Source organism: Dromiciops gliroides, chromosome 3 (assembly GCF_019393635.1).
Source record: "Dromiciops gliroides isolate mDroGli1 chromosome 3, mDroGli1.pri, whole genome shotgun sequence".
Lineage (NCBI taxonomy): Eukaryota > Metazoa > Chordata > Mammalia > Microbiotheria > Microbiotheriidae > Dromiciops > Dromiciops gliroides.
Genome location: NC_057863.1, coordinates 652190772 through 652213957, shown reverse-complemented (window position 1 = coordinate 652213957; position 23186 = coordinate 652190772). Strand labels below are relative to the sequence as shown.

At 46.3% G+C, this 23186-nt stretch overlaps 1 protein-coding gene across 1 annotated transcript; it reads right to left on the bottom strand.

Moving 5' to 3' along the window:
* Positions 1–14571: 14571 nt before the first annotated feature.
* On the bottom strand, positions 14572–21456 carry LOC122749562 (kallikrein-15-like). Its single transcript, XM_043995991.1, has 5 exons — positions 21414–21456; positions 16671–16824; positions 15684–15967; positions 15014–15165; positions 14572–14724 (listed from the first exon to the last, which is right to left on the bottom strand). The coding sequence occupies exons 1-5, from the start codon at positions 21454–21456 to the stop codon at positions 14572–14574; spliced, it is 786 nt and encodes a 261-aa protein (XP_043851926.1).
* Between the last annotated feature and the right edge of the window lie 1730 nt (positions 21457–23186).

Genomic DNA, 23186 nt, shown 5'->3' with positions numbered 1-23186 from the left:
ATTATAGAGAATTTGTTTTGTTTGGCTAAGCATGTTTCTAACAGTAAGGTCTTTTTCTTTTTCTTTATCAATGAGCAGCAAAGTAGGAGGGGGAAAGGAGGAGTTTTGTTGATTAACAAAAAAAATAAAATTTAATTTTAAAAACAATATAAAAAAGGACACACAACTATTTGTTCAGCCATTCCCCAATAGATAGACAACTACTTTTTTTCCAGAGGTTTTTTTTGTTGTTGTTGTTGTTGTTTTTCTTTTTTTTCTTTTTTCCCCTAATATAAAGGATATCATAAAAATTGTGTCTGTCCTTGACTTAGGGTATATCCCCTATAGTGGGATTGTTGATTGTTAATCAAAGAACATGAAGAGTTTAGTAACTTTCTTACATAATGTCAGGAGTAGCTAGGTAGTGTAGTAGATAGAGCACTGGGTCTGGAGTCAGAAGACTCATCTTCATGAGTTCAAATCTGGCTTCAGACACATAACTTTGTGACTGTGGGCAAGTCACTTAATCTTTTTGTTCTCAGTGTCTTCATTTGTAAAATGAGCTGGATAACTAAATGGCAAATCACTCCAGTACCTTTGTCAAGAAAGCCCTAAAAATGCGATCATGAAGAGTTAAATACTACTGAAATGACTCAACAACAACAACAACATGATTACAAATTGATTTCCAAAATCATTGGAATAATTTGCTGCTACACCAACAGTGTATTAATGTACTATCTTCCCACAGTCTTCATGACATTGTTTATTTCCATATCTTATTATCATTGCTAACTTGATGCATGTGTAATGATGCCTCAGTTATTTTAATTTATGTCATTGGTAATTTAAAGTATTCTTTTATGTGGTTGCTGTTAGATTGCAAAATGTTTGTACATATCCTTTAACCACTTGTCTATTGGGAAATGGCTCTTAATCATATATTCTTTATTCCAAGTGATGTTTTTTTATCAGAGATGTTTGATGCCAATTCTTTCCCAGTGAATAGTTTAACTTAGCTTAATCTAATTTGTTTGCTCAAAAACTCTTTTAAGTTTGAATCGCTAAAATTTACTTTGAATTTTATAATCTCCTTGTTTTATATACAAATATCTTCCTTATCTAGTTATAAATTCCCTTTCCACCCCTAAACCACAACTGTGAAAAAATAAACCTTCAGTCTTCCTTGATATGTTCTTTTACATTTAGTTTACTTGTCTATTTGGAATTTATTATGACATAGGGTACAAGATGCTAAACCCATTTTCTACCCATTTTTCCTCAGGAATTTTCTTATCTAAAGTTTGTATTTGGGGGTTTATGGAAGATTGGGCTACTCTGTTTACATTCTTCAAGGTCATGCTCACCTGGTCTGATTCAATGATCTTTTTTTTGAACTAAAAATAATTTTGAAGATTACTGTATTAAAGATTACCGTATTAGTTTTACTGTATTATTACTGCATTAAAGCATAAATCTCAGGCTTTAATGTATAATGCCAGGCTCCTTTCATTCCAGCTTTTCCTCCATTGTGTCATTATTTTTCTATGCCTGTCCTTTTCTCCTAATGGAACATTAGCTCTCAAATGTCAAGGTCATAACTCTTTCTTTCCCGTCTTTGTAGTCCTAGTAATTTTCACTTAACCCTGATTGCCTCAAACATCTGGGGCCATCTCCAGTCATCCTGATGTATATCTTGCCACTGGACCCAGATGGCGCTAGAGAAGAGAGTGAGGCTGGTGACTTTGTATACCACTTCCTCACTTAAATCCAATTTGCTGCAAGTCATGATGTTACCTCCCAATGGCATGGTCCTCTTTGAGAACAAAAGACAAACAACAACTCCTAATAACTTACTTGCACAAAGTAGGGATTTGAAAAATGTGTGTTTAGTTGAAATCATTTCTTGATTCCTACTTCCCCTTCATTTCCCAAAGCCAGGCCTTCTCCATTTTATCTCTGCATATCAGCTCTAGCTCAAAACCCTTCACTGGCACCATATTGCCCAGAGAATCAAATTCAGACTTCTTAGCCTCGTATTCCAGTCCTCCTTCACAATCCTTACACTATCCAGACCACTCTCAATGCTTCCCAGCAGACTCCATTCATTCTCTAAGACTTAAGTTATCTACTCTCTTCTGAAGAGACAGTTGTGGTAAGTGAAAGATGAAATGACTGAGGAAACAAAGGTTCGATCTTCCAAGAATATCGATTTATTAAGCAGTGCATGCCAAACATCCAGCAAACTAGGATCGAATCCCTTCCTCAGTTTAGGGCTAAATCTTAAATACATGGGGAGACAAACTTTTTTTTTTTTTGGTGAGGCAATTGGGGTTAAGTGACTTGCCCAAGGTCACACAGCTAGTAAGTGTTAAGTGTCCGTGGCCGGATTTGAACTCAGGTACTCCTGACTCCAGGGCCGGTGCTCTATCCACTGTGCCACCTAGCTGCCCCGAGACAAACTTTTATACACTAAAACCAATCAATTAAGGCTAATTAACTAAAAGGAACTAATACAATATTGAATCATTTAATTTCTAATTGGAAGAAAGATTAAGGACTTTCCAAGTTGCGAGGGGAGACTGAACAGATGTAATTCCCTGAAATCCGAAAAAGAGGTGTCCTACTCCCCTCCTATCAAGTTTTCATAGACAATCAAAGGAACATGGAAGCAGTGACTGATTGATGAGTATGGAGCCAATTTTCACATAATTCATATTGTTGATTACTTGAGATGTACAACTGTGAGAATACTTCTTACATCAATCTTGGGATCTGACTGAATTTCTGGTCTGCATAACCTAAGTCCTTATTTAAGGATCTCTAAGCAGTAGGTGGAGGTGGTCCAGCTTCCCAGCCATGCAGGGCTAGGTTCAAACAATGCAATAAGTTTTTCTTTCAACTCCCACAATTGAATAAAGTTCCCCCACCCACCCACCCCAGGACAGAAATTGGACTAGACTCATAATTGAATAGAAAAGTAAGTGAACTGGCTTCAGAAATGAACACCAGATGGAGTCAGTGGGGTTCGCTCGATTCTCCCAATTGGCCATTCGCTGTCCTGATCCCCTCAATTCTCTCACGATGTGGTCTAGTGGAAAGTGGGCTGGATCTGGCTTCTGAGAACCTGGCCACTTTCTACTCCTGGAGCTCCATTTTCTCATCTGCAAAATGAGGTCAGACTAGACAACCCAATGATATACTCAGAATCCAAGTTCAATTCAATTCAACCAAAGTATATGCTTGATGCAGGTGATAGGGGTGACACAAAGGTAAGTCCAAAATAGGGCCTCTTGTAGACAAGCAAACTCATTACTCTCATACATGGCAAAGGGATATAAGTACCAAGGACAGCCAAGGAAAAATAGGAGGAAGGAAAAGTCCCTTTACACATGTGGAAGAGAGATACAAGGAAGGCTTCCCAGAAGTGGTACCTGAGTTGAGGTTAGATAAAAAGGAGAAAAATATTCATCTCTGATGATGGATAAGGGATTCTCTTACAGTCTCCAGGGATGGTATAAACGAGGGCACACCTCAAAACGCAGGGCAAAAATGGTGTCGGAGTGGTGAAGGTGTCTGAGAGCTCAGTTCAAGGGGCTTCTCTGACCCTTTCATACATTTCCCATCTGTACTATTTTTTTCTGGAATCGAGAGTGGAGATAAGGATAGAGTTGAGTGTGAATAGTGATGATGTGGGGTGTGAGGTGGGATTGGAGATGATGAAATGAGAGGATAGAGATATGAAATTGGGGTAAGCTTGGATGAAGACAGATGAAAGTGGAGTTTGGGCAAGGGGACGGGAATAGGAATAAAAATAGGCATTCGGTTGGGGATAAGCTTATAGGTGGAACAGGATTGGGGATGAATGGGTCAGGACTGCATATAATGAACATAAATCTCCTTTGTACCCTGCTCTTCCCCAGAAATTGTTTCAAATACCAACTCCTTTATACCCTGTTCTCTTCCAGAAACTCTGTCTCGAATCCCTATCACCATCTGGAATGAAAGTCGATTCATCCTAAGGGCCTGGGCTCTTTGCATTAGTGCTTTAGCATTTTTGCTGCTGCTTTCTCTGGCTGATGGACGACTGGCTGTCATTGAAGTGTCGATTCACAGTGAAGTCCTGGGCTACTGGACCAACTGTCAATATCACATCTGCCCAAACCTAGGCAAGGTCACAGGTATGGATAAGAACCTGAGGAAGGCTGGAGTTTGGGAGGACAGAGAAGAGAATGACAAGGGTCACACTGCACAATTCCTTCCCTTCCCTCCATCTAAGTCCATTGCCATCTCATCCTTATCCCCGTGCCCACCCCAACCCTGAGGAAGGGGCTGGGAGGAAACTGACCAATGGCTCTACTAACATCAGTTCTTCTCTCCAGTGAGTAAGCACCTGGGCATGGGCATTATGATCCTTGCCCTGGCCTCTGAGATCTTCTGCCTCTTCTTCATGGGCTTCTCTTTCCGTCCCATCTTCCGAAGAATCAGTCGCTGTGATTTGGTCTTTTGTATCCTCAACTATACCACTGGTAGGAGGGACGTGGGGTCAGACCTGAGGTGCAGGAAAAGGGAGGAGATGGGATTGGGCCAGGGTTGGGAAGAGGTGATTCCACTTGAGGGAGCAGACTTTAATGGCACTTGGACTGGGGAGACCTCAACTGGAAGAGGGAAAGAGAAGGAGCGATTCCAAGGCTATCACATGGATCTTTGAGCCTCCCCTGTGCCCCTCTCTCCTTGGCAGTCTGGCTCAGCCCTCCCGTGTCTAGGTCTGTCTCTGTCTCCGCCCTAGAGTCCCTCTCATGTTCTATATGAGTCTGCCTGTCCTCTGGGTGCCCTCTTTCTTGGTCTCTCTGTCTCCATGTGTCTTTCTAAAGTCTTTCTGTCTTCTTGTGCCCCTGTAATCTGTCTCTGAGGGTATTTGTTGTCTCCCTCTCCATCTGAAAGACCCTTTCTAACATCTGTCCTGTGCCCCAGTATCTATCTCCATCTTTGTGTCCTGGTGTATTTTATAACACACAGTTCTGTTCTCTCTCTTCTCTGTCTCTCTCTCTGTCCCTGTCTCTCTCTCTCTGTATCTCTTTCTATGTCTCTGTCTCTCTATCCTCTGTGTGTCTGTCTGTCTCTGTCTCTCTCTGTCTCTGTCTCTGTCTCTTTCTATGTCTCTGTCTCTCTGTCTCTGTCTGTCCTCTGTGTGTCTGTCTCTCTCTGTCTCTATCTCTGTGTCTCTTTCTATGTCTCTGTCTCTGTATCCTCTGTGTGTCTGTCTGTCTCTCTCTGCTTCTCTCTGTCTCTCCAGTGCCGTAAAAAGAGTAAGAAAAGACTGAGTCTCTCAGAGAGCTCTGTGTCTCTGTATCTCAAGGCTCTCTATCTAGCTCTGCCTCTGTGTCTCTGGCCCCACGGGAGCACAGGGGTCCTGATTTCCCTCAGTTTGCTGCTCTTCACTATCGAATGCTGGACCCTCTCCCCCATCAAGGTCACCTATGTACCCCCTTACTATTTGTGCTGGAGTAGCGCCGCGATGCAGTTCTCCTCAGGTAAGGAAGCAAAGGGAGGGGAGAGCGGATGGAGAAGAAAATAGAGTCAAGGATGGGGGGGGGGGTGGATGCAGGAGAGGGAAAAGGGAGACGAGAATGGGAAAGAGGGTACAAAGAGGGTTGGGAGAAGAAAGGTGGGGGACAGGTGAAGGGGGAAAGGAGAGATCGAGAAGGAGCGGGGGGGGGGGGGAGTATTGTCAGGAAGAGTGAGTACCATAGGATCAGATGGAGCGGGGCGGGGGGGGGGGGGGGAGAAGGAGAGAAGACAGAAAAGAGGGAAAGGAGCGGGAGGAGATGAATGGTCTCTCCCGGGCCCCCGCCCAGCCCCAGCCCCGCCTTTCTGGCTGTCCTGGCCTTCCTGCCTCCTCTCTCCTCCCCTCACGTCTCTCCCGTGAGCCAGACCTGCAGTGAATCCACCCTCCTTGCTCCAGGCACTCTCTGCCTGATCAACTCCAGACATACCTTCAACGTTCCCGCCACGATCCTGAAGTCCAACCCGGTGATCGCGGCGCAGCAGAGGACCCCGCCGCACTCCCAGAACGGCGTGGAAGGCCTCCGGGTGGGGCGCCGCAGGACCACCTTCCAATTAACGCCCCAGGTCGTGACATCCTAGCGAACCCCGCGCTTGGCTCCTGCCTCTCTCCACTGGCACGGCCCGGCTCCCCAATAAAACCTGTCTGATGGCCCATCTCCGTGACTGCTCCGTGTGGCTGGGCTGGGGGCGAGGGAAGGGCAAGTAGTGGAAACAATGGAAAATCGTTATACCTGGACCCATTTCTGGGCAGAGCAGTCGCTTAAATTTCCTGGGCCTCAGTATAAAAAGGGAGTGGAGTGGGCCCTCTCGGGACCCTTTTAGCACTGTCTACTATCCAGAGACCTGTTTCCCTCCCTGTCTCTCAGTCTCTCTGTCTCTGTGTGTCTCGGTCTCCCTCTCTGCCTCTCTCCTCTATTTCACCCCACGTAGGTCTTTCTCTGTGTCTCTATAACCCATTTCTCATGTTATCATTCACACTCCCATCTTCTTGCCTTCCTCTGTTTCTCCCAATCTAGGATGGTCTCTCTGTCTCTCATTCAATTCTGCATCCCTGCCTTACGGTCTGTTTCTGTGTCTGTTTCTTTCTCCCTCTCCTCGATCTCGCTCTCCCTTTGCCTTTCTCCCTCCTTCCATCCCTCAGAGTGTCTATATCACCTATAGCTACTTCTATATCACTGCCTCTGTACTGATGTTTCTATGTCTGCCTCGGTCTCTCAGTCTCTATCTCCAACTGTGCCTGGGTTATTAGGGATTTAAAAGGAATGTCACAGGTTCTTAGATTTAGATCTAAGAAGAAACCCTGGAGATCCTCTAAACAAATCTGTCATTTGCCAAATAAAGACATGAGGTCCCTGGACCATAAGGATGGAGGCCTACAGGGGAGGGATGAAAGACCCTGGTGAGTCGCTGTCAGTTCTGGTGTCCCCGTCCCCATGAAAGAGCCATACAATTCTAATTCATACATATGGCTTATTTAACGTGAAAGGCACAAAGGAGGCAACGTGCTCTGGAGTCAGAAGACGTAAGTTCCAATTCTCTCTCTCTCCTACTTGCAACCTGGGTGACTTTGGGCAAACCAATCAACTTCCCCAGGCCTCAGTTTACTCTTTAAATGAAGGGGTTACTCTGCAACTTCTGAGGTCTCTGACAGCTCCTGGTGCCCATGAACTACAATCTCTATGACTTGTCCAAAGCCAAGGAGGTCGAGACAGGAATCAAAAGCAGGTCCCCTGATTCCAATTCTCCATATCCAGGTGTGGTTTCCGTTATAGCACTGGAGAAGGGAAGGGTCTGGACTTGGGACTGGGTTTGGCATTGGGGTGAGGATAAAGGATGGAGGTAAGACACATGAGAAGTACATCTTTTCTAAGTTTATAGGAAGCAGGGCCTGACAGTGAGGGGTGAGGAGAGGTCTGAAGGGGAGACTCAGTTGTTCTTCATTGTCTTCTAGATCCAAATTAAGTATTTCACCATCTGGGTAAAGATGCTAGGTATCCCACAGGGAATATTACCCCAACATATGATGCCTTGGAAGACACCATTACATACTAGGAGGCCACCTAGTATGTGTCACCCCAATGTGTGTCACCCCAGAGAGAGGAGAGAGCCCAGACTGAACAGGAAGTTTTCCCCTCCAGCCCAACTGCTCTTTGCCCTCACCAAATTCTGGTTCTGCAGGACAATTGGCCAGATCTGCCCAATTGGGGAGAAGACATTGTCTCTATGGTCCAATCTGATGGGGAGAGATCTCCCCAAAAGAACAGTGCTCTGTCCTCTGGGAAGCATCTGGTACTGGGATGTTTGAAGACTCTCAATACCTCGATGGGGGTCCCCTGTCCTTCCCCCTCCCATTTGGCTGTCAGTCTAGGAGAGAGCCATGAAAAGGCTCATTGGGGGGGGGAGAGGCATCCTGGGAAGGGGCTGAGGGTGAACCTCTCAACTTAGCCTAGGAGATACTGGTCTATCCAGCCTTGGACTGCCATAGCCTCTTTGCTTTTGGACGGGGCCCCTCAAAGCCAGGGAAGAATAGATGCCTGAATCTCTGGCTCTTCAGGTCTACTTCTAACCCAACCCAGGAAAAGGCCATTTATTTCATCCCTCAGCCCATGGAACCTTAGAAATGATCTGCTCCAACGCCCCACATTACAAAGGAGGGAGCTGAGGTACCAAGTGATGCAGAGAACATCACACATTGAGGTACCAGTGGAGGTGAGCTATAAGATCCTGATTCTGCAGTCATGACTCCACCACCCCAGTTACTAGGGTGGCAGTGACAGGGGGGCAGTCTCTCTCTCCCCCCGCCATCCCTCTATCTCCAACCAGGCAGGATATGAGTCATAGAGGGCCAAGTACTTTCTCTCTAGCTCTCAGTTTTATCTTGTATAAAATGCAGGATGGGAATTAAGTGATTTCTAAATGCCCTTCCATATCTGACTTTTTTATGACTTTATTTGCTGGGGTGGAGGAAGGAGGCAGATTGTTTGGAGGGCTGCAAATTGTGCAGGACTAGGAGTTAATGGGTTTGGGGGAGAGAAGGGGTCCCTGGAGTGAGTGTTGGACTCCATAGAATGTCAGAGCAGAACGGTAGCCCACTCGTTTTACCCATAAGCAATCTGGGTCTCAAAGAGGAGAAAAGAGTTGCCTGTGGTTATAAGTAGTAGAAGTGGGGATGGATCTCATGTCCTGACACTCTACAATGATCCTTCAAGTCACCTCATCATCGTGCCCTGGGATACTCAACCCATTGCAACCTCCCAAGTGTCCCCAGCCTCAGAGAAGACTTACTGGACATATATCCTTGATCCCAGCTAGGTTCCCACATGCAACATGCATTGGGTCCCATTCTTGGGGAGAGTGGGGAGCTTCAGCACAGATTTAGTTGGGGAGGATTTCCGAATCCATACGATTCAGCTTAGTGGGGAAGATTTCTGGAGGGAGAGGGAGAGGTAAGGTCTAGGACTATACTGAAGACAATCCCTTAGCTCCCTTAGTTCTGGGACTCAGGCACCTGGACCCTTAATATTCTTACTTTGTAAAGGAATTCATCTATTCAGCCTCCAAGTCCCTACCCTTTTTGAATTGGGGCTTCCCCAGCCCCACACTAGAGACCCAAGTGCCCAGTACCCATTCCCTGCTTCCCCTACCAATCCAAGCACCCCAGTCTCTCTGATCCTGCCCCCATCTGAATGACAAGAGTCATGATTCCCCATTAACTGTTCCTTCAGGAGGAAGGAAAAGAGGAAGAAAAGGAAAGGGAGGAGAGAGAGAAAAGGAGGAGGAGGAGGAGGTGAGAAACAGAGAAAGGAACAGGAAAATAGGAGAGGAAAGGATGGTACAGGAGTTAAGAAAAAAAAATGAAAAGTGGAAGGACAACAGGAGAGGGACAGGGAAGGGAATGGAATGGGGAAAAGGCAGGAGGGAGGTCCAGGGAAAATGGAAGTAGGGTGAGAAGAATAGAAAGGGAAAAGAACAAGAGAAAGGAATTGAGAGGAAACCCAAAAAAGAAGAGAGAAAAAGATACAGAGGAATGAGAAAATAAGAGGAGAGATGGACAGAGCAGGGAAAGAAAAAAGATGAGGAACAGAGAATGGAGGGGACAAGAGAGGTAAAAATAGGGGAAATGACAGCAGGGAATCAGGACAGAGAAAGAAGCAAAGAGGAAAAGCAATGTGAAGAAATGAAGTGTGACAATGGGATCAAGTTTGGGGAGAAAGCTCCCTGAATCCCAGGGATCCAGCCAGCCAGGAAATCTTTCCCTGAGGCTGCCTCCTCACCTCTCCCCATCCATTCTTCTTTCCCTTCTCCCACACAACCTGGGAGATCACTGCTAGCTGGCCAGGGCGCCCAAGGTCCCAGAAGCCTTCTCTGTCTCTCTTTGACCACCTAGGCCCCAGGTTCAGAGCTGACAGATTCCCTGCCTCCCCAGTTCACCATGTGGCATCTGGGAGTACCACAGAAAGTCACCCAAAGAGCAGAGATTAATGAGTATATGACATGGGGCAACAACTGAGACATAGGGACCACAGTGAGACAGAGAACTGAGGCAAGCGAAAGGAGAATGACAAAGAATCAGCCACAGATGGCAGATCAGCAAAGACCTCAGAGGAGGATAGAGACCACTAAAGAGAGATGACAGGGACTTCCATGACAGAGAAACACAGGAAAAGAGCCATGGAGTTAGGACAGAGGGAAAAGCTTTTGAATTTCCTTGGTCTTCCAGTGGACAGCAGGGAGCACCAACTTGGGGGGGATGAGAATATCTCCACATGTGAAGTTACTAGATTCATACAAGGTGGCCTGCCATGGGTGTGAGTCTACAGGACAATCAGAACCACGCAAGATCTGAAATTACAGGGACCTTGATTTAAAGGGGACAAAGAGGAGAGCTGAGGGACTCTGGGGGGAGATAAAGGGGGTCCAGGGAGGGGACTGGGGAAGGGGCCTAGACAATAGGTAGGAGGGGGTCCATCTCTTTCCCTGCCCCAAGCATAGGCCAGACTCCCAGTCTCTCCCTTTTATCTCACCTGTGATGGGCTAGAAACAGGGTTAGGGGAAGGGCTGAGGGCCACATGCTGGGACTTGGGAGCTAGGATAGACCATTCATGGTTCGGTGCTTCCATTTCAGTTTCCTCCCTTCTCCCCCTTCCCAGTGTCCCCATTGGTTGGTGGAAAGATTGTTTTTGGATCCGGCACCAAGCACCCTGGGAAGCCTGAAGTGACTCTCAGATGGATGTTCTGGCCAGGTGTCTGTCCCCCCGGGCATTGATCATTCCCCTGAACCCCTGCTGGCCCAATGAAAATCCAGAGAAGAGAGAGGAGGAATGGAGGGAAATGGAAGGAAATGGGGTTGGGGTTGGTAGATCACAGTGGAAGGGCAAGGAGGAAGGGGAATGGGGGTGAGGAAAATCCATTTTTAAAAACCTTTTCTGGTATTTAAAGCCTTCAAAATCCAGGCTAATTACATATTTTCTCTATCTTGCTTTCTATGGCTCAGCAAGACTCTCCTACTTGCCTTGCCCTTATTCCCTCCCTGCCCATTTCAAAGTCATGCTTCCTGCACCCTGGCCACCCCCCACCTCTCCCTGGAATGGGGCCCAGGGGACCTGGGGCTTTAGTAGGTGACTTTTGCCCTTATCTTGTTCAGAACCAGGCCACCACCTCTCTCCCTTCCCTATTTTTTTTAGCTCTCTTCTATGAACTGATTCCCCATTCAAATGTAAGCACTCTGAAGGTAGTCTGTTTTAAATGTGGGACATCTAGGTGACAGTAGACAGAGTGCTGGGACTAGATTCGAGAAGACCTGAGTTCAAATTTGACCTCAGACACTGGCTGGGTGACCCTAGGCAAGTCACTTCACCTGTTTGCCTGCTTCTTCATCTGTAAAATGGGGATAATAATAGTACCTCCCTCCTAGGATTGTTGCAAACTCAAATGAGATGATATCTGCAAAAAGCTCTTAGCACAGTGCTTGGCATATGTTAAGTTCTTTATAAAGGTTAGCAATTCATTATTTGCATTTCTATCCTAATGCTACTTCGGACAGTGGCTGACCCATTGCTTAATAAATGAATTTTGGGGGCAGCTAGGTGGTGCAGTGGATAAAGCACTGGCCCTGGATTCAGGAGGACCTGAGTTCAAATCCTGCCTCAGACACTTGACACTTACTAGCTGTGTGACCCTGGGCAAGTCACTTAACCCTCATTGCCCCCCCCAAAAAAAAGTTCAGTGGTATCAACTCAAATAAATGAATTTTCATTCATTCATTCACCTCACAGCACCTTACCCGAATGAACTTCCTTCTCTCACCTCTGCCTTTTGAAACCCATAGTTTCCTTCAAGGCTCAATTCAAGACCCACCTCCTCCAAGAGGCCTCCCCACACACACACACATTGAATTACTTTGTATTTATTTTGCTATTATTTGTATTTATTGATATGGGGCAGCCAGTTGGCTCAGTGGATAGATCACTGGGCCTGGAATCAGGTAGACCTGAGTTCAAATCTCACCTCAGAGACTTATTGAGTATCTCTGGGCAAGTCACTGAACCCTGTTTGTTTCAATTTCCTGATCTGTAAAACTGGGATTATAATAGTCCCTCCCTCCCAGGGTTGCTGTGAGAATAAAATGAGATAATAATTGTAAAGCCCTTAGCACAATGCCTGGCCCATAGTAGATGCTATGTACATATTAGCTATTATCTATATCTATCTGTCTGTCTGTCTATCTACCTACCTATGTATCTGTCTGTCTGTCTGTCTATCTAATCTACCTACCTACCTATCATCTATCTACCTATCATACATATGTACATACATACATACATACATACATACATACAAATACACTGATTTCCCCTCAGTAGAATGGAAGCTCTTTGAGGGCAGGAATCATTCTGGTTTTAATTTCACATCCCCATCACTTAACAGAGAGCCCAACACTAAGTAAATGCTTATTGAATGAGATAGAGGTGAATAAAGGGGAATTGAGGTGAATCAGAGAATTAAAGACAAATCAGTGATGGGAATAAATGAGAAAACTGGAAGAGGAATAGAGGGGAAGGAAGAAATAGAATTGGATGGAGAAATGAAGGGGAATGGGGGAACTGGGGGTCTTTGGGGCTCACTTGGGACAGTGTCTGGTAGAGTGATTGCCTAATAAATGCTTGTTTGCTGGCTGGTTGGCTAATGAAAGAACAGAAATTAATAATGAGAAGAGAGGAGAGAGTAGTGGAATGGAGGTGAACAGAAACACAGAGAAACAGAATGGCATACCAAAAAGACTAATGATCTTAGAGCCCAGAAACCTGGGTTTGAATCCCATGTCAGACATCTACTGACTATGTAACCTTTAAGGAAATCACCCCTCCCACATCCTCTGTTGACTCATGTATACAATGAGGAGGATACCATCCTTTAAGTCACAAGACTGTTATAAGAAAGGTGTAATTCTGTATTTTGTTATTACATTGGAAACAGAAGCATATAGAATTGGAATTTTGTAATGTAGGGGAAATGAGAAAGAGAAGTATTTATTTGTGTGTTGGGGGTGGGATTGTGTATGAATTTAACTATAATAGGCAATGGTGAGATAGAAAAGGACTACATTTCCCAGGATGTCTGAGCCCAGAACCTGCCCCTTCATTGGAGACATCAAATCCATAGCTATGGAAAATGGCTTTATGGAAAATAGAGTTCTTGCTTTTCTCCAATGACTTTGCATTTTTGAGCCTAGGCATCCAAGAATTGGGCTTTTTTGTTTGTTTGTTATGTTTTGTTTTAGCTGTGCCTGTTACATGTATGTTTTGAATATGGGAAAATAATGACAGTCATGGGATTGGGAACTGGAAGAAAACAAAGAGACCAGATGTTCTATCCAATCCTCCCCCCGTTTTACTGAAAGGGCCAAGAAAAGTGAAATGACTTTGACCTATGTCATACAGCCTTTGATCAAAACCAAGCCTTCTGACTCTAAATCCAGTGTTCTTCTTGCTATACCATACTGCTACCTGTGAATGGAGGTGAAAGACAGAAGAGAGCTGAATAGGAAAGGATGACATCTTACCACATTCTAGATAGTGAGCTCCCTGAGGCCAGGGGGAATGTATTATATAATCTTTATATCTCCATCGCTTTTCACTGTGCTCAGCTCAATGCAATAGAGAACAAGATAGAAGACAGGTGAATTTGATGTAGAGAGAAGAAATTAAAGGAAAATAAGGGGAACTGGAGTATGGGGGGAAGAAGGGAGAGAGATGAGGTAGGGGGAGAGATTGAAGATGAAACTTTCTCCTTTCTAGGTTTAAACTTAAACGAAAACAGACAACAGTAGAAAAAGTGCTAGCATTGTTGTCTGAGGACCTGGGTTCAAATCCTATTTTGGACATTTGCTAGCTTTCTTTTGTTGTTAGCCCTGAAGAAATGGAGACAAATAAAATAATGAGAAGCAGGAGGATGCTTTTGCTTTAAGACCTCAACACAAATAATAATATCTAGCATTTGTATAGCACTTTAGCAAAGTGCTTTGCAAATTTTATCTCATTTGGTCTTCACAACAACTCTGGGAGGGAGTGCTATTCTTATCCCCATTTTACAAATGAAGAAACTGAGGTAGACAGAAATTAAGTGATTTGTCCAGTGTCACAAAGCTACTTAAGTCTCTGAGATTGGATTTGAACTCAAGTCTTCCTGACTTTAGATCCAGCATGCTACCCACTGTGCCACTTAGCTTTCTACTATATCTGTTCACTCTGGTCACACCTCACTCAATCAGAGCACAGTACTTGTTACTTGTTGACTTGACGTGAAGACACAAAAATGCCAAGCAGACAAGTTCAAATTATAGTCTTGATTACATGGTTACTTTGGACAGAATCTCAGGGGACAGCTCCAGGTTGTTATAGTAATGGCATTTTTCTCAGTCGGTCTCCAGTTCTTTGGGCTGCAGGTTAAAGGGGTCAGGTCTCTGTTTTGCCAGAGACAAGAAGATGTCAGGAGGAGCTGCCAATGAGCAGAGATCCTATCGACTCAGTGCTTCTTCATTACATCCCGAATCCACCCCAAGTATTTGCATACTTTGGTATAGACCCCTGGCTTGGTGGTGGTGTCACAGGGGACGTCACCCCATGAGACAATACCCTGCAGAGTTCCCCCACAGACCAGGGGGCCTCCTGAGTCACCCTGTGGAAAGAAAAGGCAGCCAAAAGTGAACTGGTATCCCAAGCATCCTCCCTCTACCTCCTTACCCCAACCTCCGGCTGACCCCTATCCAATAACCCAGCTCCATCCCCATCTCCATTCTCTATCCCTACCCTAGCCTCATTCCCATTCCCACTCCCATCCTTAAGCCCAAACCCATCCTTATTACTGTTCCTAAACCTCATCCTCATGTCATCCCCAAGCACCAACCACTCTCAATGTCCAACACCCTGGTATCTCCCCGGATGAGCAGGTGCTCCAAAGCTCAGACCTCACATGAGTCAGTGCCTCCTCCTTCGACACCTGCACACACCATGGTGTCTGTCACCTTCCCAAGGTAGTCCTTGTTGCAGGAAGCAGTTGATATGATGCTGATGTTAGCACAGTGGAGAGTGTCTGGGAGCTTCACGGTGGGCACAGGAGCTAGGAAGAAACCCAAACTTTAGACCCTAGTTCCTACTTCTAAATTGGGACACCCTCTGCCATTTCTCCAGGACTACGCTTCCAACCAGGCACGAAGAGAACATTACCCCCATCCTTTAAGATATAAAGCACTTCAGGCCCCCACGGCTCCTAGACACCCTGGGCTAAAGCCCCTTCCCTGAGACCTAAAGGTTAAAGGCCATAGCTCACTCTACCTTCAGGGACTCAGAAATCCTGGTCTATGGTTTATGTCTTCAGGGGACTCAGTCCCCCAACTGTCCCAGGCAAGGTCCTCTCCTTTGCAAATACCTGTACTCCCAGTCGCCAAACCACACTGGACATGGGTGACTCAGGGTGAGCCTTTCCACAGCTGGGAGTCTCTTCCCCAGTCTTCTATGTCCCTCCCTCCTCTCCCCTCATCCCCCAGGCCCTCTGCCCCTTGGGGAGCCAATTTTCTTGCTCGCTCCTGCTCTCCTGCAGCGTAGTGAACCTCCCGAGCCCTCCTCCTCCCTACGCACCTCGGTCACCCAGGAGACTTCGGCTCCCTTCCTTGGATTCGGCCACCAGCCCCCAGCCCGAGACCACGCACTGATCCCCCGGCCGGGGGCAGCGGGTGGGCAGGGCCACGGGCCGGACGCAGGCTGAGAGGCTGACCGGTCGGGTCAGGCGGAGGAGCATGATGTCATCGTGGTGGCCGCGACTCTCGTAGCGAGGGTGGGGGAAAGCACTGACCACTCCCCGCAGCTGCTCCACTCCGTCCCATACACGGAGGTTGTGCTCCCCGAGCCGGACCCGCATCCTGCTGCGGGACAAGTCAGGCGACCGATTTGGGGCCGTGCCCTGGGCCTCGGGGCCGGCCCACTCAGGGCCCAACGAGTACAGATCCCCATTTTTCCTTCAGGACCCCAGACGTCCTCATCCGCTAGCCACAGCCCTGGCCCCCTAAGGGACCCCGGAACCCGTATTCCCACCTCCCCCCTTCAGGACCCAGGCATCCTCATCCTCCCCCCTGGCAAGGGACCCCAGAGTCTTTATTCCCACCTCCCCCTCAGGGTGTCGGCCATCTTGATCTCCTTTCACCAACTCATTCCACTTCGGGAACCTACACGTCTTGAATACTGCCCTTCTTTTTAGAAACCATAGCATCTTAATCCCCCCAAACTCTGCTCCACAATCAACTCCACCTAGTTCTATCCATGAGTCTGTGTGCCCCGGGTCTCCGGGACTCAGGCGTCCATGCCATAGACAAGTCATACAGGATCAGAGAGGGAAGAACCTTCAATAGCATATAGTCCAAGCATGCCATTTTACAGTTGTGGAAAGCTGAGGCCCAGATCACCTATTTATTTGCCCATAGTCACGCAGCCAATTAGTGGCAGATCAGACTAGCATGTGAACCCAGTTACCCTGGCGCCAAGTCCCTACCCGCTCAGGGACCCAAACCTCCAGATTCCCTGGTGTCTGCCCCTCCCCAGCCACTGGAGGCCAGACACCCATATCCATACCTCGTGTTGCAGTGGGCAGCGGTAAGCAGCCATTGGTTGGAGATGAGGGAAGCCCCACAGTTGAAGCGACTCCCTTCGAAGAGTGCCACCTGCCATGGCTGGGAGTGGGGGGGACACTCCTCCCCACCTAGGACCTTGTCAGTGCCCTGTGACGCTTGAGGAGGGAAGGTTTGAGGTTAGTGAGGACAGCAACACACCCCCGGCCACAGAGCAGGCGCACACACGGGCAAAACATGGTAGTCTGAGGGCTGTGGCTCCTGGACATCCCAGGGCCTGGCACCTAAAGCATCGTTTCCAGCATCTCCCCCAAGAATTTCCCAGAGGTCTTGCCATCATATTTCTTTTTAAAAGGCACCCAAATTTTTAAAGAGAACAGCCCTCTACTTCCTAACAGCTCTCTATGCAATTTCTGCTGCCTCTCTGTCCTTTGTTTTCTAGAGACCCAAGATGAGGGATCTAAAATCACTGCTTCCTCCCCAAAGTCCATCCCCTCATTTTATAATGAAGCTATGGCCAGATTTCCAGACTAATACCTTTATATCCCATCCTACAGAGCCAGATGATTCCCATCCTGCATCTACTCCCTCTGCCCTCCAATACTGGGACCAGCAATTAGTGGGGAGAAAAGGGAAGAAAAGGAAAGAGCCTTAATTGGGGAGGGTCCTTGTGCAAAGAGACAGGGATGACAGCCAGTAGGTGTCAGAAGTGGGATTTAATCTATAGAATGCTTAGGGTCTTGTACAAACCCCCATGAGCCTGCACATGCAGAGCAAGCATGTTATGGCTGTGGCATACACAAGCTCATACGTAACTGTGACCTTATACAAGCATAGATGAGGTATATATACTCCAAGACACACAGGAAGTGTCACTGGAGGCCAGGACTACCCAAAGCCAAGGCAATTGTCATGAAAAAGCAAACAGTATGTTAATGTGGAAAGGGCTCAGCCATGAAGTCCTGTCACCTCAGTTTCCCCATCTGTCAAATGAAGGGGCTGGACTTGATTCCCTCTATCATCTTTTCCCAGCTAGGGTGTTATCATGGGATAATAATATCAATACAATGAAAGGGCCAGGCAATACTTCAACACAGACCCACATATGTCACATGCATGAACATGTATGTAAATGAAAAGGAAATGAATGCTCACACATTCATGTTAGAACTGAAAGACATCATAGAACATAATCTAAGGAAATCTTTCTTTAAAGTACTATATAAATGTAGTTTACAATTTAAAAAATGATGAGCAGGATGCTATCAGAAAAACCTGGAAAGACCTACTTGAGCTGATGCAACATGAAATGTACTGTATACAAAATAACAGCAATACTCTAAGATGATCTGCTGTGAATGACTTGCTTATTTTCAGCAATGCAATGGTCCAAGACAATTCTGAAGGTCCTATGAAAAATGCAGTCCTTCTACAGAGAGAGAACTGATGGTATCTGAATACAGATTAAAGCATACTTGTTTTTGTTTGTTTGTTAGTTCTTTTATCTGAAGTTTTGCTTTTGTCTGTTTTCTTTCACAACCTGGCTAATGTGGAAATGTTTTACATGACTGCTCATGTACAGCTTATATTGAATTGCTTGAGTTCTGTGGGGGGAGGAGGGAGAAAGAGAATTTGGAACATAAAGTTTTAAAAAAATTGATATCAAAAATTTTATTTACACATAATTTGGGAAAATAAAACTTAATGGGAGAAGAAGAAGAAGAAGAAGAAGAAGAAGAAGAAGAAGAAGAAGAAGAAGAAGAAGAAGAAGAAGAAGAAGAAGAAGAAGAAGAAGAAGAAGAAGAAAAGAACCTAATCTACAAGATATTAGAGCTGGAAGGAAGAACTTCCAAAGGAAGGACCTTTCAAAGTTGGAAGGGATGTAGGATGTCAAAACTGAGAAAGACCCTAGTACAGAATATGAGAGCTGGGAGACACCTTAGAACAGAACTGGGAGGGGCTTTGGAACATGGAAAATCAACAGTGGGAGGACCTTAGAACATGGAATGTCAGAGTTAGGAGGGGCCTTAGAACATAGAATATCAGAGGTGAGAGGGATCCTAGAATGTTAGACCTGGGTCAGTCTTTAGAATATGAAATGTCAGAGATAGGGAAGGTCACACACAGAAGGTAGAACATAAGATGTGATAAGTGGGAGAAACCCTGGATACCGGCTAGTTCAATCCATTTTGACGAAGGTGGAAACTGAGGCCAAGAGAGGAAAATGAAACTTGCCCAAGATCATACAGGTAGAACAGAGAGCCAACGCTAGAAAAGAAGCCTCCTGACTCAAAATCCAGGACTCTGCTCCCTGGACAATGGCATCATAGAACCTAATGTCACACGCCTACAGAAAATATATAGAAAAGGCTATAGAAAAGAAACACATGTATATGTGTGTGTGAAAGGCTATGGACATGAAACATGTATGTGTGTATCTATGTTTATATAGAGATGGAAGACTATAGATATGAAACGTGTGTATGCATACATAGGAATGGCTGAGCTCATAACTCAGTCGTTTAGAGTCACCTGTAAGGCCCAGAGGGGTCCACTGATTTGCTCATGGTGGCACCTCCAGTCGGTGTTAGAAGTGAGATTCAAGTTTTCGCATTTCCTGGCCCCAGGCACTACACGGCCTCTCAACATAGAGCAATATAGGTGGATGGGAAAGGAGGCAGCTTCCAACGTGTCTCGTCTTAAGGTCACTCTGGGCCAGAGAATCTACCAAGAATAGGAGCGATCCTCTGTCTCAGCACTGGGAGGAACTTTAGGGCATAGAGTGCCTGAATTGTAAAGACCATTTCCAACCCTCCTATTTCAAAGATGACCTAGTTTGTAAGAAAATTGCAAATGAAGTCATACAAGGGGCTGGGGCTAACATGGCCAAAGAAAAGAAGGTGGGAAGTGAGAGAATAAGAGTGTGTGGGCGGGGGGAGGCACAGAGTGTTGGGCATTGTCTTCAAGTGTCTTAAGGGACTCCCTTAGTAGAGGGGTTATGTTGGTTTTGCTTTGCCCCAGATGGGGTGAAATGGAGGGGGAGGGGGAGAGGCAGAAACCTTCCTATCAATCAAAGACATTCAACAATGGAGCAAACTGCCTTCCAGAGTGGTGAGCTGCCTGTCACTGGAGGTCTTCAAATGTAGTCTAGATGACCTATTTACACATACCACAGGCATGAGCAACAAGTAGAAACACAGAGGCCAGGATACATAAGCAGAGTTGCTGAAGGCAACATATGAGATCACAAATACAGACACACGAGTTCAGAGAAACCAGACCACCAACGTATTTATGCTGAAATCGGACATGTATACACATTCTCAGTGTTGGGTAGGAACACTTCAGAAGCAGGGTGGAACAGTGGGAAGATGGTTGGAACTGGACTCAGAGAACCTGACTTTAACTCCTAGTTCTGCCTCTTACCACCTGTGTGACCTTGGGCAAATCACAGCAACTCTGGTCTTTCCTTTCCTCTTCTAAAACATGAGGAGGTTGGGTTAGATGGGTTCTGGGGTCTCTTGGAGTACTCAATTTATGAGGTCTTATTGCTTCCTGGACAGCTCTAGGCTCTCCCTTCTCTGCTCATATCATCATCATCCCCACCTCCCCTCCCCCACAGGAAGCTTGGATTCCATCCCCGGGTCCCTCTGACAGGGATCTTTTTTTTCAAGAGCCCAGGCCTCTACCACACTCCCCCTACCCTTCCCAACTCTCCTTTATGTGTGGCCTTCCCCAGCTAGAATATAAGCTCTTGTAGGACACAGATTGGTGTTACTTTTCTTTGTATCCACGGTGCCTGACATGGAGTAGGTATTTAATAAATTACCTCTCTCTCTCTCTCTCTCTCTCTCTCTATATATATATATATATATAGATATAGATATAGATATAGATATAGATATAGATATAGATATATAGATATATAGATATATAGATATGAGACAGACAGACATATATATATATGTCTGTCTGTCTATCTCTCCCCCCTCCTTCCATCCATCCATCTCTCCAAATCCATATCTCATCTATCTACCTACATACACATCTAACCCTCTATCCATCCATCTCTCTTAATCTATCTCTATCACTGGTCTACCTACCTATACATCTACTTGTCTATCTCTCCATCCATCTTTCCAAATCTTCCTCTATCATCTATTCATCTGTCTATCCATCCATCTCTCCGAATCTATCATTTATCTCTATCATCAACCCATCCCTCCATCCATCATTTATCTATCATCTATCTGTCTGTCTATCTATCTGTCTATATTTGTCTGTCTATCATCCTTCCCTCTCCCTGATCCTATAAACATGTAAGGTCAGGGGCAGCTAGATGGCACAGTGGAGAGAGCACTAGTCCTGGAGTCAGGAGGACCTGAGTTCAAATCCGGCCTCAGATACTTAACACTTACTAGCTGGTTGACCCTGGGCAAGTCACTTAACCCCAACTGCCTCACAAAAAAAAAAAAACACAAAAACCCCCAGAAAAACAAACAAAAAAAAAACATGTAAGGTCACAGACAAAGACACAGCCACACACTTGGACATACGAGGTCGCAAACATCTTCATAACTGCAGCTATGCCCTAATTATGGACTCAATAACTAACTCAGTCATGGAACTGGACCTATAGTGACAGCTACAGCCATAGACACACAGACACAGTCACACTTGCACATATAGGAGGGTGTGGTTCAATGTCACTGACTCAGCCACAAACACAATCCAGGACCTTTCTCACCTGTGACTGTCAGGAGGCAGAAAAAGGTAAGGAGCCGATGCATGGTGGGTCAGGGCCCTGGATGAGGCCCTTGACCTTGTCTCTGGGTAAGGAATGAGAAATGGGATGCTGGGGACTGGAGGGAAGAGGAATGGACCCTTCCTCTTCTCCCCTCCTCATGTGCCCTCCCATCCCTCCCACCATCTTGTCCATCACTCAGGTCATCCCCTTCCCGCCTTAGTCTTAAGCCACCTTTTTGGAGTTCCAGAGACTTCATTGCTATTGAAATCACAGAACATCAGAGCTGGAACAGCCCTTGAAAATCATCCACTCCAAAGCTCCTCTTTCAACAGAGGAGGAAACTGAGGCCCAGAGGTAGAAAGGACCTGACCAAGCCAAGTTTGAGGCCCCATATTAGAGCCTTTCTCCACTGAGCCAGACTGCCCCTGAAGGCCTCATTCCTTCTAAGTCTGCCAGGAAAGTGGATACCCTCCACCTCTCCCTCTTCTCCTTCAAGACATGTCTTTTCTCTGTTGCCCAACAGAGTTTCCAGCTCCTCTTCTCCAGGAATCCCTCCAAGAATTAAACCAGCCTTCTCAGAACTGTCTGTGCTCTGTTCTTTGGCTCAGGGCCTGGAGTCCCCCCTCCACTGGACTTCCTTGGTGCCTTCTCCCCCCTTTCCCTATGCTCTTCCCCTCTGCTTTCTGGGCCTCACCTGATCTGAGGGCGGGAGCAGTCTAGGGCAGATGGCTCAGGCTCGGGCTCTGTCTGCTCAGGAAGGGGGAGACAGGTCCCGGGATGCCCAGCTTTATAAGTTCCTGAGCCCCACCCAGATTTAGAGGGGTGGGTAAGAAGGGAGACAATGGTAAGGGCCCAGTTTATGGGTAGTGACGCCTGAACAGGAGGGGGGCAGGCTGGGCCGGCCATAATGAGCGTTTATGAGGCTGCCACTTTTGTTCCGCGTCTCCAGTTAGGATATGTTTCCACCACAGGCCACTCCAGTCCACCCCAGGGCCTGGAGCAATGAAGAGGCCATAAGACCAGAGCGGAGAACTCAAGATCAGTGAGTCAAGTAGCCAGAACCAGAACTCCCCAGAAGTCTGAGCTTCTCATCCATCCCAGCATCTCACTCAACCCACACCCCAACTGGAGGCCTCTTTCTCTCCCTGAGAGGTAGTCAGCCAGTCTCCTGCTTGAACATCTCTAGGGATAGGAGCTCATCATCTGACTAGGCAGCTCACTCTATCTGGGGACATCTCTAACTGTGAGAAAGTTAGTTGGGAAGTCAAAACAACATTTAAGTCCTCCTATGTGCTTCTGCTAAGCACTGGGGATCCAAAGACAGTCCCTGCCCTCAAAGAGCTCACAGTGTAATGAGGAAGACAACTGTGTAGAAGCAAGATAGAGAAAGAATCCATTGGAATAAAGAATGAGCAGGTGGGGCATCTAGGTGATGCAGTAGATAAAGCACCAATCCTGGATTCAGGAGGACCTGAGTTCCAATCCAGCCTCAGACACTTGACACTTACTAGCTGTGTGACCCTGGGCAAGTCACTTAACCCTCATTGCCCCTCAAAAAAAAAAAAAAAAAGAATGAGCAGGAACTTCCAAGGGAAGCCATTCAGCGCCTGATGTGGAATCCCCAACAATTGGTTATCCAGCCTTCAGAATTTAGCCTAGATTAAGCCAAACTACATCTCCCCACAAGTCTCCCCTAAACCTCTGTTCCCCCTCACACTATTTCCAGTTCATAAAGACAGGATCAAAGGGTGAAATTTCTATTGAGCTGAACTG

Excerpts from the sequence above, each read along its gene's own strand:
- LOC122749562 (XM_043995991.1), bottom strand. The coding sequence starts at position 21,456 with ATGCATCGGCTCCTTACCTTTTTCTGCCTCCTGACAGTCACAG. Across the intron at positions 15,968-16,670 it reads GCTGCCCACTGCAACACGAG|CAGGATGCGGGTCCGGCTCG; the intron begins GTATGGATATGG and ends CTTGTCCCGCAG. Across the intron at positions 15,166-15,683 it reads AAGTCTCCTGGGTGACCGAG|CTCCTGTGCCCACCGTGAAG; the intron begins GTGCGTAGGGAG and ends GTTTCTTCCTAG.